This window comes from Echiichthys vipera (genome assembly GCF_963691815.1).
Source record: "Echiichthys vipera genome assembly, chromosome: 17".
In the NCBI taxonomy this organism is placed as follows: Eukaryota; Metazoa; Chordata; class Actinopteri; order Perciformes; family Trachinidae; genus Echiichthys; species Echiichthys vipera.
In genome coordinates, this window is record NC_139842.1 from 17444720 (window position 1) to 17463561 (window position 18842).

General features: G+C 40.8%; 2 protein-coding genes across 2 annotated transcripts; one reads left to right on the forward strand and one right to left on the reverse strand.

Moving 5' to 3' along the window:
* Positions 1-333: 333 nt before the first annotated feature.
* On the reverse strand, positions 334-8278 carry retreg3 (reticulophagy regulator family member 3). The gene is made up of 10 exons (XM_083931737.1): positions 8200-8278; positions 7687-7965; positions 5041-5147; positions 4675-4705; positions 4445-4571; positions 4127-4211; positions 3486-3623; positions 3032-3111; positions 2719-2851; positions 334-2629 (listed from the first exon to the last, which is right to left on the reverse strand). Exons 2-10 carry the CDS (start codon positions 7935-7937, stop codon positions 2085-2087), a joined length of 1497 nt encoding a protein of 498 aa, XP_083787863.1. The 5' UTR covers positions 7938-7965; positions 8200-8278; the 3' UTR covers positions 334-2084.
* Positions 8279-10796: 2518 nt separating this feature from the next.
* tubg1 (tubulin, gamma 1) lies at positions 10797-18315 on the forward strand. Its single transcript, XM_083931993.1, has 11 exons — positions 10797-10933; positions 11778-11890; positions 12115-12282; positions 12366-12434; positions 13478-13557; positions 13676-13802; positions 15336-15422; positions 15923-16072; positions 16248-16400; positions 16484-16645; positions 17141-18315. Exons 1-11 carry the CDS (start codon positions 10885-10887, stop codon positions 17336-17338), a joined length of 1356 nt encoding a protein of 451 aa, XP_083788119.1. The 5' UTR covers positions 10797-10884; the 3' UTR covers positions 17339-18315.
* The last annotated feature ends 527 nt before the right edge of the window (positions 18316-18842 follow it).

The window sequence follows — 18842 nt, forward strand, 5'->3', positions numbered from 1 at the left end:
AACTTTTTCCGACATAATATACTATTACTTTTTTTCAAATTCCTACTATGACCCTTACGTGACCTTTTTATGACTTTCCAAAAACATACTATACTATGATCTTATATGATTTGTGGAAAAAAAATCATATTATAGTATGTCGAAAATAGTTATTTTGAAAAATATCATTGTGTAGTATGTCAAAGTTATTTTATAGTGTGTTAAAAAAGTTGTTTTTTTTTTAAATCATTGTGTAGTATGTCAAAGTCATATTATAGTATGTCGAAAAAACGTAAAAACTCAGTATACAGTATACAATGTCATAAATATAAAATACATTTCTTGCGTGTTTGAAGAAGTCCTCTGAGATTGCTGTACACCTTTCACCTCCTGTCACATTAAATAATACAAAAGACAGACTTAATTGCAAACATTTTATTCAATACGATTTGCACATCAAAACATATCAAAACCAGTTACAGCGAAGAGAATACACTACTATCCACGTTACATTGTCAAACTGACTACAGATCACTCATACTGAGGAACTGACTCTTCATGGAGCAGCAATGAGCAACATTCTGGTTCACTGAAGTGGCCAAACCGAGTCAAACTACTGAGACTAACTTCTCCTTGTCTTTGTTCAGCCTAAAGATCCCAGCAATTTTCTATCAGTGCACATTTTTAATACTTCACCTCCATGAATGTGGATCCAGCAGTAAAATCTTTTGCAGCTACAATTTTCCTCTCAAAATAAAACAATTAAAAGAAAGCGGTTTTCCTCTATTATTAACCCAGCATGTTTAGACTCTTCGATATATTTCATTTCAATAAATCTCAACTGTGGCTTAAAGTTTTAAGTGCTATTTCCACAGTAAGTTTGACATACTGACATGGTTTGTCCATCAGAAGGGAATCAGTCTGACCAGTCACTTCAAACCTTTACATACGAACACTTTAATAAAAAAAAAAAAGGATAAGTTTCTATACCCAATTTTTATGTAAACATGTTTTGAAAAATAGTAAAATATCTATGAATTGAAGAATATTTGATTTATCTCTTAAAAACTTCAGAATGACAGTAAACTACATGAAATACAAGGGTGATAAAAGATAATTGTAACTGTTGAAAAAGAAAAAAAAAACACAAAGCTGAAGGCTCAAGGTATGAAACAGATTGGGACTAAAGGACAGGAAAATGAAAAAGATATTCTTAACTGGCTCACACAGAAAAAGACACGGGGCACACGTTCATAAATACAATGAACAACATCACATCAAGTGTTCCTCCAGGTCAGATATCTTAAAACTTTAACGGGACGATTGTTTAAAGGAAAGGAAAATAAGCTTGCAGAAACGCACGGAGATGTCTTCATATGTTAGACAGCAGAAAACAGAAAAAATAACAGATCTGAGAGTCTTTTTATCCAAATATTATGTGTCATAGAAGAGACTTGCTGTCCGTAAACCTGTCACATTAAATAAATCAGCTAACACACCAATTCTCAAACTGTGGTACTTGTAGCACTGGTGGTACCCAAGCTCTCTCCCTCACCTATACCGATGAACATGTACCAATGTTCAATAATGGCATTATTAAAGTAACATGGCTCAGCCCAACCAACAGGAATGTCATATTTGGTCCCATGTTAAATAGCCCTGTATGCCCCGACCTCCAGGTAGAAAAAATATTATGGGCGCAGTTGCTCGTTATTCTTAAACAAGTACCCTTTAAGTAACTTTTGGGGCACATTACAAGACCGCAACAAGACTCAATAATGCTGGTTTATTTTAGGTCTGAATGTGTTGCGTTTCCTATTGCTCAGCCTACAAAGTAAAAGTTTTCTGGATGATCAGGGTTTAAAAGTAAGGGAGATGAGTTTGAAAAGATAGAAAAAGTTAAAGTTCTTCACAGTGATAAACTGATACCAAATCAGAAGGAGGGCTGCTGGAACCTAAAATCATCTTTCACACACACACACACACACACACTCGCAGCTCATCAACATGAATGCTGCACATGAAGTTGCACTCATGCACTCAGGCGTACAGACACACACGCTCACACACACGCTCACACACACAAACTCATCAACACACACACTCTATTGTGGTTTACCTAGCAAGCTAGACAAGAAGTTAGACCCCTGGCTCTCTCCTCGTCTAGTACCTCCTCCTCCTCCAAGGGGATCCATCTGGTTCAGTTCAGACTGATCCAGCATTTCAAAGTCCTCTCCATCCATGTCGGTGTCCAGCTCGGAGCTGGACTGCTTGCGGTAGCTGCGGTGGACCCCGGCCCTGGGAGGGCCTTCTCTGCGCTGAGGAGGAGGCCGAGGTTGCAGCGCCCCAGCAATCGCCGCCTGGATCATGTTGCTGGCGATGACTCCGGCCAAGTCTCCAGCAAAATCAGAGGCAGGCGGCAGGCCGCTGAGGGAAAGTTCTGCATCCAGATCCTCCTGATCTGAGTCCAGATGAGCATCTACATCCAGCACTGAAGCCCGGTGACTTGCTAGTCCAGACAGAGCGAGACTAGGCAGACCTATACTCGTGTCATCGTCGTCATCCATCAGAGTGGCATCTGGGTTTATGGAGGGGAAGTCTGGGAGGTCTTGAGCGAAGGATTCCTCAGCGTCACTGTGTCTGTCAAGATCTGATTAAAATACAGACATGGACATGGTGAGAGAAAAGAAGAAATCGGAGAATAAAAGAAGGGAATATCTGAAATGCCTGTGTACTTACCCTCAGAGCCCTCTGTGAGCGGAGTCTGGCCACGGGATAGGTTAAATGTTCCATTATCAGTGTAGGACACCTCAGCATCCGAGTGCTCAGAGTCGGTCAGTGCAAGTTCCTTAGCAACAACAGCATCATCAAACTACAAGAGACAGCAGATTGAAAAGGTTCAATATTTTCCAAGTTGTATTTTTATTTTTTTCACATTTGCAACCTTTTCTACTGTTTACTGTTATATTATTTTCCCTCAACATCAATGTCAACAGAATTAAAGACAGGTGGATTAAAATATCGAGAATTTTTGGGAGTTAAACAGACTTACCGTTGGGCAGAAAGCAGCCAACTCCTCCTCGCTATCACTGTCTTCACCTGAGGCTGCACCACGGAGAGGCCTCCGCAGGACTGCAGAGAAGAACGACAAACATTTTTACATTTACAGTGCATTATATTGGTTTAACAAGTGACACAAACATCATGTGCCTTTGTGCCACCTGAGGGCACAAAAGCATTAAAAATATGTCATTTCAGCCAAAGTTGCTGCTTACAAATGAGCAGTCGGATGACATTCACGTATAATTCAGCAAAAACAAGTGCCATGTTGAAGTGTTATTTGAACACTGATCCCCAGAAGAATAACACTGAAAGTTTTTCACGCTACATTTATTTCAATTGTGGCTTTGACTTTATTTTCATTTCACTTGCAGTGTCAGATCAGCATGCAGAAAGTTTTAATTATCAAAAGTAATACAATAAACAAAATGTGATGTGCTACTTACATTGATTATCAATAGGCTTTGACATCATGTATCCATAAACACTGAAGTCCAGCCGCTGCAGGACCGGATCCAGCTTCACACACACATGCTGAAAAAGCCTGTGATAGGCTCCCAGAGGAGCCAGGAGCGTGGCCCACACTATGGGAGAGGGAAATATTACTAGTCATTATAAGGAAGGAGGGAATGATACACACAGTAAGACAGATTCACTTTCTACATTTCTCTCATCATTGTAAGCACACACAAGCCTGTTCAGTAGCGATGCAGACAAGGTGAGGCAGAGGGAGGAGCAGAGAGTTAACATGTAGAGCTGCTGTGGATTGTTTCAGACGTCAGAGTAGAGGGCCTTAGCAGCTCTTGCCTCCCAGACTCTCCAGCCCACACTGGTTGGAGGTTGGGAGATTAGCCCGGTCTCAGTTTGACCTCCTTAGCTTTCAGCCTGGCTCCCTTCCCTCCCTCACTCACTCCTTCCTTCCTTGTGTCTCATCCCAGCTTTAATCACCTCACAGGGCCCCATAGATCTGGTTTCACCCCCCCCATGTATTTTTAATAGGACCCGTCAGGCTGTTTTTCCTTTCCAATGATATTCTGTGAAGGAGCCTGGATCTGTAGTTAGGACTGATTCAACTGCTGGGACTCACCAGCAGAGTAGGAGAGCACCAATCCAGGAATGCAGCGTCCAACCATAGCCAGGCAAGTGAACACTCCACAGGTTAGGATGCAGAACTGAGACAGAGCAACAACACACAGGACATTCACTCATCCATTCACTATTATTATAATAATAATTATTATAATTATATGACAGTAATTGGTAATGGTGCTTAGTTTGAGACCAATGAGACTGGAAAACGTGAAAAAGTCAGATTTTTCGTTAATAATATTGTATAATTATGAATCAGCTGTGACAGACCTTAAATACACAAGAGATTCTGTGATATATATGGAATGAGGTTTACCTTGCCAGGGTTATGTTGTTTGTACTGCACCACACTGGATGCGAGGACTGCTCCACTGACCCAGGCCTCAGCGATGTGGTGGCACAGTTCAGGCACACTGAGGATGCCAGGCTGCACCAGACCCCAGCTAGACAAACAGAGAATATAATAATTTGATTTGCTTTCTACTCATGATATTATTATTGTTGTTGGCATTGTTGGAATACTGACTGGTGGTTACAGTAACAAACCTCTCGTTTTCTGATTCGTCCAGGTTTCTGACTGTGGAGGAAGAGACATTCATCACTTTAAAAAACATACAGTGTAAAAGTAGGCTGCGAGTTGTGCACTTAAGCTGATCTCCACTCTTTGACCTTGTACACTTGGTATGTTAACACAGCTTCAAAAACAGGTTTGTTAGAGTAACTGTTCCAGATGCAATACAAATAACTTGTTAAATCCAGAGTGCAGGGCTGCTGACTAATGACAAAGTACATTTGACTGCAACCACAGCAACTAGAGGAAGAATCTATGGTACAATGAATGCAAGAAAGAAGGAAAGTTAAATAATAAGTACATTGCAAAGTCTCAGAGATATATAAAGCAAATTGCAGCACCTCTAAGTTCTGGCCAGATCTTATTTCTCCAGGTGTCAACGCAGACAATCACAGCCAGGCCAGAAGCCAGCAGGAAGAGCAGGCGCAGTGAGGTCAGGGCAAAGAACCTGGAAGGGAACAAAAACAGAGCAAACACATGAACACACACTACTTCTAATGACTGTTACCCCATGAGTAAATGTTAAAAGTTATAACATGTACCAATTCTGTAACCTGACTCTCGCCAGATGACTTTCGCTCCACCTGGCTTCCGTCTTGACTCTGCAAAGCTCCACTCAACCATATGGATTCGCTCCATAGGAAAGTGATTTCAGGGTCCGCAAAAAATGGTCAGGCCAATCAGGACTGCCGGGCGGGGTTTTATAGATGTGACATAGCAGAGAAATGACCATGACGGCTCGCATCGAGGAAGCAGGCGTCAACATCGATGCTGCTATTTCATCCGTGTTGTCCAATCTAGCAAATATTTCTTTTTTAAAAGAACACCAGAGAACGGCTCTGAAGGCTTTGGTTGGTGGAAACCATGTCGGCTGTTCTATTTGGCTTTTCCCTGCATACCTCTCATTAGCGTCACAGATTGGTTTGATGTGAGTGGTTGAGGTAGCACGTCAATAAAGATGGCGGACAGGTGGTTTATCCAATCATATTCAACGATTTTTGATAAGGCCCAGCTTCCTGAAATCACTTTACTATGGAGCGATCCCAGATGTGTGAGTGAAGCGAGGCGGACGAAATTCCTCTGGCGAGAGTCAGGTCACCAATTCTGTACATCTTTCATGAAACCCCAAAACCCTTGAGTGATGATCTGCTGTCAGAACTAAATAAAGAGGAAATTATCCCACTGTCTAGTGTGTGTTACACCCACAGACATTAACCAGGAGAGGTGATACTAAAATGTAATGTTTCTACTAGAAAACTGATGGCACTGCTGTAATATAAATAACATGAAGTAGTTACAAATAAGGAAAGTGCTGATAAATTAAATTCACTAACAATGCAAAACTTACATCTAAAATAGTGTTGTTTGTGTGAGTTTGTCCACTTTCACACAAATCGATATCACATCCTTGGGAACAATTAAAGTCCCACAGTGTTGCTCCACTTTCAGATCACAAGACCTCAAAATTTGTTGACCACAACAATGTTACGGGATTCTTCCAATCAGCAGTTAGAGATTAACCTAACAAAGAGTGTGTTGGCAGAGCGAGGTGTGCTGGTATTTGGGGTAGCAGTGTAATTAGCAGCTACAGTCAGTTAAAAACATAAAATCCAAAACATCTAAGTAAACGTAGCCCTATAGGAACAACAAAACTTATTCTGCATATTAATGCAAAACAATAAAAATGGACCTGTTGATAAAGGCTTTAAAAGCACTATTTGAAGATGCATGTCATTGTGTTGTGGTAATGGACTTTGTTATTTTAAGATACATCCGTTTTCCATTCGGTCCTTTAAAAACAAGACCATGTATGGGGGATTCTTGAAATGTTGACCATCTCTGTGTGACTTGCTTCATGATCATGAGTGCATATCTTTGGGCAGATCTGAGTGTGGGCTGAAACACAAGTAAAAGGGAGACAGGACAGGATGGCCTAACATGCCCAGTGGTCTAATCGAATAAAAGCCTGAACTTCATAAGCAGGTTGCCGAGACCAGCTCTTCCTCTCTATTGCTGCCATATAACAATACCAAGGTCACCTAATTTAGCCAAAACTTGACTCGGTCCTACATTTTCTCCTAATCACTCTTCCTTCTTTACTTTCTTCTTGCTTTTCTTCTGGATTAAAGGCAGAGTGAATATAATCACAACAAAAATGGCTCTATATGTTGTTCTACCACATTAAAAATAAATTTAATAAAACTTTTAGGTGCCTTAGGAATCCTTGTATGTGCGCAAATATACATGCACCCAAGTACAGACTTCATATTCATATAAATCACAGGAAATAGAGAACCATAGGTACGATGCTGTACAATTTCTTGTTTTTCCTTTTCTAATTTCAATCATTTCTGATCAGTTCGTGAATTTATACACATTAGAACATCCAAATATCAATTAGGAGTATTCATCTGTTTTCTTTCTCTATATTGAAATATAGTTTATTTTTTATTATTATTATTTCTGATTGAAGTTTTTTTTTTCTCTTACTTTTGCAAAAACTATTGTCAAATGCATGAATGGAACCTGACACGTTGTTTGAACTGCAATCATGCTGCAATTAGAGAGTCTGTTAATGAAACCAAATATTTTGCAAAATATAAATAATAAATAAAATGCAGATTTAACCCACATTTACAGCCAACAATCAAACTGGTAAAGAGGATAATCCACAGCATCACGTTGTTGTCAAGATTAAGCAAACAGGTCGGTTAGGGGCAACATCAGATTTAAGGTAGAAGTGTTTGTAGAGAGAGTCTATAAATAGTGCCACTAGCCAGCCATCTGTCTCGTCTCAAATTGACAGGTGAAACATTTGCATTGTGTAAAAAGCTACAGCTGTTGGCGTCACACTAGCTTTCAGCCAACGACCAAACAGCCTCTGTACTGTGTGACCGCAGGCTGCTATAATAACACTGGCACAAACAGACCGTGGAAACACAGCAAGCTTGTCATCAAAATGTACTAACGTTTAAGCTAAAACTCACCAGAACACAACGTTGACCACAGTGTAGAGCAGCACACACTGTAAGGGTCTTTGCCACACTAGGACGGACTGCAGGTAGGTCAGGGCGGGCTCGTAGGGCCCCAACCTGGACTGAAGAGCAGCTTTGACAGCCCGTACCTGACCGTCTCTCTCGCTGGAGCATGGTCGATTTCGCAGGCATACACTACTAGACCCCTGCTGGCCAGAGCAATCACCCACGGGTGCGTCTTCCATTGCCCCAATGTGCGCCATATTCGCATGTACAGTGGACAAAGTCAGTCTGCAAAATAAAGACACAAGTGGGAACAGGTACATGAGGAGAACCACAGCGCCACGGAGCAGCTCCACTCACAACATCGGCTAAAATATCTGTGCTAATGGTTTTCTAAGCTAACAACTAGCCACGCCAGCTGAATCTTCGTGTTAACGTCTTACACTAAACACCTCATGATTTTACAAGAAAGCATGTTATCAAATACAATGTTAAATGTTTTAAAAATAAGATGACACCTACTATTTTGACATTTTTCGCAGGAATGAAGCGCCCTCTCTTCAGAAACTGGCAATATGGCGTAACCTGTTTTTCCGAGTCCTCAGCGGACCAATCAGGTTCTGCACGGAGCGCCTGCGTCATGCTGCGTTCAGGTGAAATAGGACATTTTAAAGTTTGTTTACTTTAAAGCACAACATTGACAACTTGAAATAAGTCATCAGCAAGAAACCATCACGAAGACCTATTTTAACATCCATGTATCCCTTTTTGTTCTTGTTTATCCTTCTTGGTTTTGTATGCAATGGAAACAAATATCATTTTTTAAATTCATTTGTTAAGAAGCTCCTTTCCTTTTGCATATGTAGAAGTTTATTTTGGATCAGTTTAAACAGATTCAATATAAACATTCATTTTCTTACAATGCCTAGAGTTATACACAATCTCATCTCATCTCATCTCATCTCATCTTCATCCGCTTATCCGGGGTCGGGTCGCGGGGGCAGCAGCTTTAGCAGGGGACCCCAAACTTCCCTTTCCCGGGCCACATTAACCAGCTCTAACTGGGGGATCCTGAGGTGTTCCCAGGCCAGTGTGGAGATATAATCTCTCCACCTGGTCCTGGGTCTTCCCCGAGGCCTCCTCCCAGCTGGACGTGCCTGGAACACCTCCCTAGGGAGGCGCCCAGGGGGCATCCTAACTAGATGCCCGAACCACCTCAACTGGTTCCTTTCAACGCAAAGGAGTTATACACAATGCCAAATTAAAATGTATAAAACATAGGAATGATGAATAACAACAACAGAAACCTGTGGGGTCTGCTGCTAAACTAAGGGAGTACATTTGAAATGCCTAAATAATCGAATAGTTTTTGCCAATTTATTACTTTGGAGTTTTAAGTGTTCAATAGGGGTAAAATTTGATTTAAAAAAAATTAAAACTATAAAAGGAAGATATTTTGTTATGCTACAAGGGCTAACTGATTAGTGGAGTTCAGTTGTCTTTAGTGTTTGTCACCACGAGGGGGCGGGAAACTCATGACTATAAATGCTGAATTAGCTTATGTTAAAGTTTAAGTTTTATTTTCTGTTGTCTTATAAGATGTATCATCATAAACGTGAAATGCTTTAACTTGAATTAGTTTGCTCATATTTATTAACTGTGACCACGGGTTTGTTACATGTGCATCCCCTCTATCTCCACTAATATTTGTATTTATATTTATTTAGGGAGAGACAATGCACTTGAGTCCATCGTGTAAAACAGCAAGATTTAGTCATACAGCTAGTTTCGATCTGCAGTCCCTGGCAGGTTGGTGGCAGGTTTATTTTTGTATTGCACAATTAGTTATATAGTTATATACAATATAAACAACCGAGCAAGTGACATATTTAACATATAAAGAAAATACAAATAAATAAAATACTAGACAAAGCTAAAAAAAAAAAAAGTTTAAATGAAATACTAAAATATAATGAAATAAAAATCAGACAGTCGGAAAATAAGGTACAAAGATATTCATAGAGATGTAGGGCTTTTGCAATTTTACATCACTTTACATATTTGTGATAGTTTCATCTCTTTTCTTTAAATATATGAAATATACATTAAAAGAAGATATTCAAGAGCAAAAGTGTCCGCTCAAATTATAGAGGTGTAGTTACGCAGTGTGGCCACTGGATGGTGCAAATGTCAAGATGAAACAATAGCATACTGATACTTCCGGGCAAGAAATTAGTTATAAAACATTCAAATTGCCACGGGCAGCGAACTCAAACCAGAGGAGGGACGTATAGAAGTAAGGAAAGAGAAATCCTTACCCTTTTCCCGAATATTCTGCTTCGAATGTGTCGAAAAGTTTGCGTTACAGTCCAGGTTCATGGCTCAACACAGTCCGGTGCAGTAGGTGGCGGTAAACACGTTTAATGTCTGTTTGCAATCCTCCAGTGAAGAAGAAGAAGAGGAAGTCCGCTTTGGGGCGTCACATCAGCACCAAGCAAGGCTCATGGAAAGAGGCTAGGACACCAAAAAAATTTAATAAAAACTAATAAATTATGGCTGCGCTTTGGGGCATGACCATGGGTATGACAAATGCGCAGTAACATCTGGTATGCAATTACCGATGCTCCGTAGCTGGCACACTATCATAGAACAAAACGGTATTAAGAGTTGTGGCCTTGTTCTGAAAGTAATCATACTCGATTTGTACAACATCGATTTTGTCACTGCACTTAACTTCATTTGTGTTATTCAAAAATATGTTAAGGGCCATTGAGCTGGGTCTGTCCGACGTTCCTGCCTGTTATAGGGAAGGTTTTCGTTGCCACAGTTCTCTACGGGGGAATTGTTGGGTCTATGTTAATCATAAATAAGTCATAGAGTGTGGTCTATATATTCTGTAAAGTGTCCTGAGATAACTTTTGTTATGATTTGGCACTGTAAATAAAATTGCATTGAATTGAATTAAACAGACATATGTGCTGTAACCCTCCAACCACCACAGTTCCAATTACATTGCGCATGGGTAGTACCCCGAAGCTCAGACATTTTGCCCTATCCTCCTTCTATTAGCCTTGGCACCAAGCGGGAAGGAGCGGGCTGGTTGTCCTGCAGCGGTTTGAGCAGCGGTCTACTTGTACAGTGTTATTTAGCTAGCGAGCAGCTACAGCGGGCTAGCTAAATAAATAAGGAGCACTTGGAAGACCGAACATGCCGCGGGAAATCATAACGCTTCAGCTTGGGCAATGTGGAAATCAAAGTATGTAAAAGTTGATGCTAAGTGAAGATTGGTATCCCTCTTGCTCGCGTGCGTTTAAGTTAGCTCGTGAACAGGATCTGTCATGTAATGGCGTTAGCTATGTGCTAAGTGTAGCGAAGATCAAAATATAACACAAACAGCGACAGTAGAAGCTAGCTTAGTTAGCTGACTTCTGGCCAATGGGGGTCTCTACCACAGTCTATGGTCTCTACAAAGCACATGTAATGTAATACAAGTTAACGTTGCAGTGTCATCCAGTGCAGAGATCTTCAACAGGGGGTCCTCAGAGCCAAATTGGGTGATAAGACAACCCTTTCCAGCGTTTCTTTCTTTCTTTCTTTCATAACATGTCTGGAAATATGCATTAGTATTATAAGAAAAGATACATTTGTGAAAAAATAAATACATTTACAGAACATTGATGATAGGCTCACTGGCTTACTTGCCTGTAGCACTAAGGATTCAATGTGCTTTCCAGTGTATGTTCAACATAAACATTGTGTATAAATATATGGATTTGTGAATAACGATCATTGTTATATCTTAGTATTGTGTGCACCAAAAACTGTGTATATAGGCTCCAAGCTGCCCTGCCTGTTAGACCCAATTTTAAATTTGCAATTCAATTTAATACAATATTTGTAGTAGTGGGTCCCTGCTTCATCTCTTTCAGCTAAGGGGACCAAGGTCAATATGTTGAAGACCCCAGACCTAACTGTGCATGCTATGGGACTTTAATTGTAACGACAATGTCTAATAATAAGCTTGTAGGGTTGCAACTAGTTGATTATCGTGACTTAACATCAACGTTTTTGCTAACCTGTTCCTCTTGTCCGTTCTGCAGTTGGTTTTGAGTTTTGGAAGCAGCTGTGTGCAGAGCATGGCATCAGTCCAGAGGGGATTGTTGAGGAGTTTGCAACGGAAGGGACCGACAGAAAGGACGTGTTCTTCTATCAAGTAACTGACTGCTTCACTTCTTTATCTCACACACACCGTGATCATATATGCATTAGTCTTTATTTAGGTGACGCTTCAAGTGCAGCAACAGTTTGTACCACTAGATGGAGTGCTTGCAGTGTAAACTAAATTAACTCTGACCCCTACAAGCACACACAGCAACTAACAGACTGTGCATCATCACTATCACCAGCTAACTCCTGGTTATTTATGAAACCCCCCAGGCTGACGATGAGCACTACATCCCCCGCGCAGTCCTCCTGGATCTGGAGCCAAGGGTGATCCACACCATCCTCAACTCTCCTTACGCAAACCTTTACAACCCGGAGAACATTTACCTGTCTGAGCATGGCGGAGGTGCTGGGAACAACTGGGCCAGTGGATATTCACAGGTGATCGCTGGAAATTACACTTTTCTGCTCTTACTCCTAAGAAATAAATCTAGAAATGACATTCTGCTTTCTTTTCCCTCTAGGGCAAAAAAATCCAAGAAGACATATTTGACATCATTGACCGGGAGGCAGATGGCAGTGACAGTCTGGAGGCAAGTCTGCCGTTTATCAGATACCAACTGTCCCTGGGAGTGATCAGTGCTCTGGCTGTGTGGAATTTTAAAAACATATTTAAAAGTAATGTGATATTGCTGTGTGTGTAGAAATATCCCATAGCATAGACTACTACCACGCTCAAGAGCAACTCACAACCGAAGAAAATAGGTGTTGTTTGTAGTTAATGGGGTGAGTTCATTTCAGACTGAACCTGTAGAAACAGCAGTCATTTTGTCATAATAATGGACGGAAGGCCCCTTACTCTTCCTACATAGGAGCAAGATAACCAGATAATGGCAACCAATGACACCGCCATGTCTTGTGTCTGTTTGTCGTCGTTTTGTGACTCCTTCAGTGACATTTTGCAGGTGAAGCTCAGGTGTCCTGTGTCCGTAGGCCTGCTCAGTAATAGTATCAGGGAATACTTAGTTGACTTCTCTTAGTCTTTCTTTCATACTCTTGCATCTTTGTTGGGATAAAATGCATGTGGAATTGAAATATTTGATTGAAACTATGTTAAAACGGTGCCAGTGCTTGACATCGTCAAACTAGCAAAGCCTCAGCCATGCCTCACTATTATTCTTAGCTTCTTTTTTTTTTTTTGGTGAACTTTCTTCAGCTGCCAGCCTCCCATAAAATAACACTCGCATTTCCCCTCTAAGGTCTGCAATTTCTGTAACTCATTCACATCATGGCCCCACATTATTATTTAGTGTGTGCACTCATGTGTGCATTGGATAAGAAGGTGGGCCGAGCTGCCGTGAGCATGTGTATATTGGCAGGGTGTGGCGTGTAGAATGTCTGGTGATAATAGCTGGGCGAGTGTAGAAGGCAGGTATTACAGGGCTGTGCTGCGGGGGGGCACTATTTGTGAGGTGGGGCTGCACTCCCATTTATATAACTGCCTAGGAAGAGAGGCTTTTGCTCACCCACACACTTTCTGCATCAGTAGAGTTTACAGTAAGCTTTATATACACGTGGCACACGCTGTCTCTGTAAATGTGAACTGTGAGTAATGAGTAACTCTTTGTCTCTGTAGGGATTCGTTTTGTGTCATTCCATTGCTGGGGGGACGGGCTCGGGGCTGGGATCCTATCTGCTGGAGAAACTCAACGACAGGTCAACAAACACACATGCAATTTGTTGGAAAACACAATTTTTTTTTTTAGCCAAAACATTTCTTTCCTCATTACCTGGTGTGTGTGAATAATACATACATGTTGCGATCCATCTTCAGGTACCCAAAAAAGCTGGTGCAGACTTACTCTGTTTTCCCAAACCAGGATGAGATGAGTGATGTGGTCGTTCAGCCGTACAACTCGCTGCTCACGCTGAAGAGGCTCACTCAGAACGCAGACTGCGTGGTGAGCAGCAGCCTGAATAGATGTTGATTAATCCCTGTGCTCTCTTTGCTGCACAAAGCAGCCTCGGCTCACTAGATGGCTTAATACACAGTATTATACAAACCCTGGTGAACTTGGAATCGTGCCAGAAATAAAAGTCAAAATAAAACATGGTAGCTGAACCGTTTCACTATCAACGAGCTGAAATAGGAAACAAATAATAATTCAGTCAAAAAGTCAGGCAAAATGCCTGAAGATTAGGATATTTGTCAGACTGTTAAATAAATTTGGCCTTGTGTGTTCTGACGTAAATGTTACCAGTCAAAATGCAACGAGTAACTGTTACAGTACACATCAAGCTGTTAAGACATATTGATTAAAAAACTTTATTTTATTAACGGAGAAGGAGATCCACTGCACCAGACTACTTCTGGCAGGGTTTGTTTAATGTTTTTTTCAAGTGACTAAAGAAATCCTCAATTCAATTATCACAAATATAAATATAGAATGTTACTTCAGTTCTCTTAAGTGTGTGCGTTTGTTATTTGAATACAGTTGTCACTAGTCTTTTAAATAATGTGTCTGACATTGTGTTACGCTTTGTCTGTTTTCACTCTTGTTGAAAATAGGGCCTGGCCGATGTGTTTTTTTTAGGCCATTTCTGATTTTAGAGGAGAGAAATTAGAAAAGATCTTTTATACACATCGATTACTCACCGTTTTTGAACTGATATGACTCTGTAAAGGTATTCAGAGGGCTGCTTTATTAAGTAAATAACTTTATTAAGGAATATTTAACATTATTATACATTAAATATACTATGTAATCCATGTCAACCAATTCTAGAAATAGACACAGAGAAAATGATTAATTAATAAATACAAATAATGTGCCGTATCCGTCAAATTTCTGGTCATTTAAACAAAGAATAAATAAAAAATAAAATAACTAGCAATATGACACCATTTCTAAATCACCCAAGCATCGTATTCTGCATGATATGTTAGTTTTCACATCAGTGCATATCAGAAAACGTATGCGGTGATTCCCATAAATACCGCTATTTCTGGCTCTAGTTGAAAATCTCACTTTTTAGCTGCCTCAGTGCTCGTGGAGCAGACTAATAAAGACGTAAACTGCTGTGCAGCAATCAAACTTAATAAGACCCAGTCTTACGTTGGTGATTGTATTAGTCTGAGATGCTCCAACAGTCTAATGGTGTTTCCTCTCTAATACCTACTTCCTCCAGGGTCTTGCATGAGGCCCTTATGTTGATTAAATTAGCCAGAGAGCTAATAGAATCTGCCCAAGAATTGGTCCTCCTGTTGCAACTGTACAGTGTGTCTTTTATGGTCAACTCTGCTAACAACAGCACACTGTGTTGTTCCTTGAGAGGTTTTTGACTGCGTCATTACTCTGATTCCCTCTTGCTCTTTCTTTAACTTTGCAGCAGTGTATTGACATTCACTGTGTTGTGCTGGAGGGGATCTCCTCTTTTCCCTTTCTCTTCACTTGTCTAATAATTGCCCTCTTTATATGTGTGTTGTGTATCAGGTGGTGTTGGATAACACAGCTCTAAATCGTATCGCCACAGACAGGCTGCATATCCAGAACCCCTCGTTCTCCCAGATCAATCAGCTGGTGAGTGAGAGACGTCACTCACTTTTACAACCTCCTTCTAGTTGTTTTTAAAGCTCATCAATCAGCAGGTTTCATTTATACGTATGTGCAGTCTACCTGACTGTATTTGAACAAAGCCAACTGCCACATGGGCTGTACTAGACGCTAGATGTTGCTCACTTAAAAAATGAGAAGATTCAGAAACTAGTTTGGCGAGTCGGTCACACGTCAGACCAGATTTCAGCTTTCTTGGAAATGAGCTGCACAAGGCTGGGCTTCTCAAACGGTATGTCAGAGATTTCAAATTTAAGCTGCGGTCCTTTTTAGGGCTGGTCGACATCACCAAGAAATAAAATCCCCAAAATGTTTCATCTGAGGGTGTATTCACGATTTCAGTCCTCGTTTTTGCAGGAATCATTTTCAAAATAATTTGATATATCATCCAGTCCTAACTCCTTATAACTTATTCAGCTTGTTGTTCATGTTAAGCTCTGTATCTAACTGAACTTTCATACAAACAGGTGTCCACCATCATGTCTGCAAGCACAACCACCCTGCGCTACCCGGGCTACATGAACAACGACCTCATTGGCCTGATTGCATCCCTCATCCCCACACCCCGCCTCCACTTCCTTATGACTGGGTACACGCCACTGACTACGGACCAGTCGGTGAGTTTAACCCGTTAAAAGAAATTAAGTCAAATTCAGAAACATTTCAATCTGCTCAGGGGGAAAAACTACAAATGGTCACATCTTTTTTTCATGCAGTTTTTATTAGCAGTTAATATTTAAAATACTGAATGTCCTTAAGATGTGCTAATCCGTAAACACACTGTGTTTTCAGGTTGCTAGTGTGAGAAAAACCACGGTGCTGGATGTGATGAGGAGGCTTCTGCAACCCAAGAACGTGATGGTGTCAACAGGAAGAGAGAGGCAGCCGAGCCACTGCTACATCGCCATCCTTAACATCATCCAGGGAGAGGTCGACCCCACGCAGGTACGAGTGCACAGTATGAGGTGTCAATCTACGTTCTGTCTACATGTTTGGAGAGTATTCAGACTTATTATCCTCTACTGTAGGTGCATAAAAGCCTCCAAAGGATCCGGGAGCGTAAACTGGCCAGCTTCATTCCCTGGGGTCCCGCCAGCATCCAGGTAGCTTTGTCAAGGAAGTCCCCGTACCTGCCCTCGGCCCACCGAGTCAGCGGCCTGATGATGGCCAATCACACGAGTATCTCCAATGTAAGTTCTCATCTTAAGAGACACCTCAGCCTGTTGAGTTACATTCTCCTCCCGTGTCTCTATACAAGTCTACTGTATAAACACCCATGAGCTGTGCCTGTTTGCTCTGAGTCAATACTTGAGGACATGCATTGTTAAAACTGAAGTTGAGCAGCAGCTAGAGGGGAATTCCACAAAAATTAGGTTTTGGATTGTCATCCTGTCAAATTCCTTGAAATAGTTTTTTTTCCCCCTGGAAAATGTAGTCCTGTGACGTCATTACATTACTTAACCTGAAATATTCAGAGAGCCAATGTCCAAATGTAACCGTTTTTCTCATTATTGCAGTAGTATGGGGGAATTCCAAGCATCCAACGAAGTTTCAGTTTAGTCATGCATTTCGTTTTCCTTTCCTTTCTTAATTTAACAAGAAAACAGAAAGTGTGCAAGTTTTAAAGATAATCACGATAAGGACCTAAAAACGTATCCCCTTTCCTCTCTGTTGCTGTCCCACAGCTGTTTGAGCGGACGTGCCGGCAGTACGACAAACTGCGCAAACGCGAAGCCTTCCTGGAGCAGTTCCGCAAAGAGGACATATTCAAGGACAACTTTGACGAGCTGGACAACTCCCGCGAAGTGGTCCAGCAGCTGGTAGACGAGTACATCGCAGCCACGCGGCCGGACTACATCTCCTGGGGCACGCAAGAACAATGAACTGAATTTTTGTCTCTCTGTAGCTCAACTACAACTCAGTCAGCACACATGCTTCGTTAGTTTATTCTAAAAAATATTTTCTCCTACCTATGTGTCAAAATATTTGGCTATAGCTGCTTCTCCGAAAAAAATATTTATTTGCTTGTTATAGCATTTAATAGTAAAGTATGTCTGTGTCTCGAGAGACTTGAGTGTTAACACCTACTGTTATTATATTCAACAAAAAGTCGACTGGATTCATCACATCCTGAAGAATCTCAAACCCAGTTTAAATAAAACAATCCTTACCTTTCACAGTCCAGCGAAGTGAAAGTACTTGTTTCTTCTTTCTGCAAAAAAAATAATCAGAAATTCAGAAAGCATCGATATATCTTGTACAGAACAATATAAATGTCTGTTAATAGCCCCCACCCCCTTTTTTCCTAAACACAGCATTCACACCTTGTATTCATTTTGTTTTCAGCAATGTTAGACATCCTGTTGCCTTGTTTTGGTCTATTTTTATAGAGTGCAGTACTTGTGCAGTTGATTTAAAGTAAAAACACCCAGCGCCTACAGAAACGATTGCCTTGAATAATGGGAGTAGGTTTGACAGAATGTGTTGCATGATGCTTAATGCTGCATCTCGCAAACCAGACATTTCTGTCACCGTGCTTTGTACCGTCTGTCTGCTGCTGATACACATTGTTCATTTGTTACCACTGTACACGACCAACAAGAATGTCAAGTTGAAGTTGGGCTCGAGCCAAAAATGTTAAAATACCTGCTATATAAACAGCATTGACATTTTAACGGCATGTTGCGTACAGAAGAGAAAGTAACAGTTTGCACAGATGAACATGGTGTACAAGGATGGATCTCATGTTGACTTTTCATCTCTATGCCTGTAAATATACTTTCAAGGAGGTGGTTCACTGGCATTCCCTGTATCTAACATGGAGATACCGTCTGTTGCTTTGCTTATTGGACCTGTTTGAAATGATGAATAAACACATTTTCTATTATTTAGTTTTCAAAATGTTTCTGGTGTTATCTGCAGGCACACTTGTTAGGTTGTAAAGGTCATTCTACTTCCCATTAATTAAACTAATTCAAACACAAAAAAAAAAAACACTTTTTCCCTTACCTGGAGCTGCAGTGTACTGGTGGCCCTTCATCTAACTCAGTGAAGGCTCATTACCACAGGGGAATGTAAGGGCACTTCGCAACGCTTGCTCAACCGGCTATTGTCTTAAACCAGAAAAGCTTCAGGGGGAGGCAGCTCCCGGCGCCAAACTCCAGCCTTTTATAAAATGTCTGGGGGTAAACAATAGTCTTACACATTGATTCACTAGTCGAGGCAAAACAAAGCACATTTTCTGCAAATGAAACAAAGGAAATGAGTACTTAACGCTAATTATGGTAAAACGGTGCTGTTTTTTATTAATTACATACAGTATTTATAGTTTTTATTGCACTTCCAAGTTAGTTGAAAACAAACAATAGTGCAAGTAACTATACACAC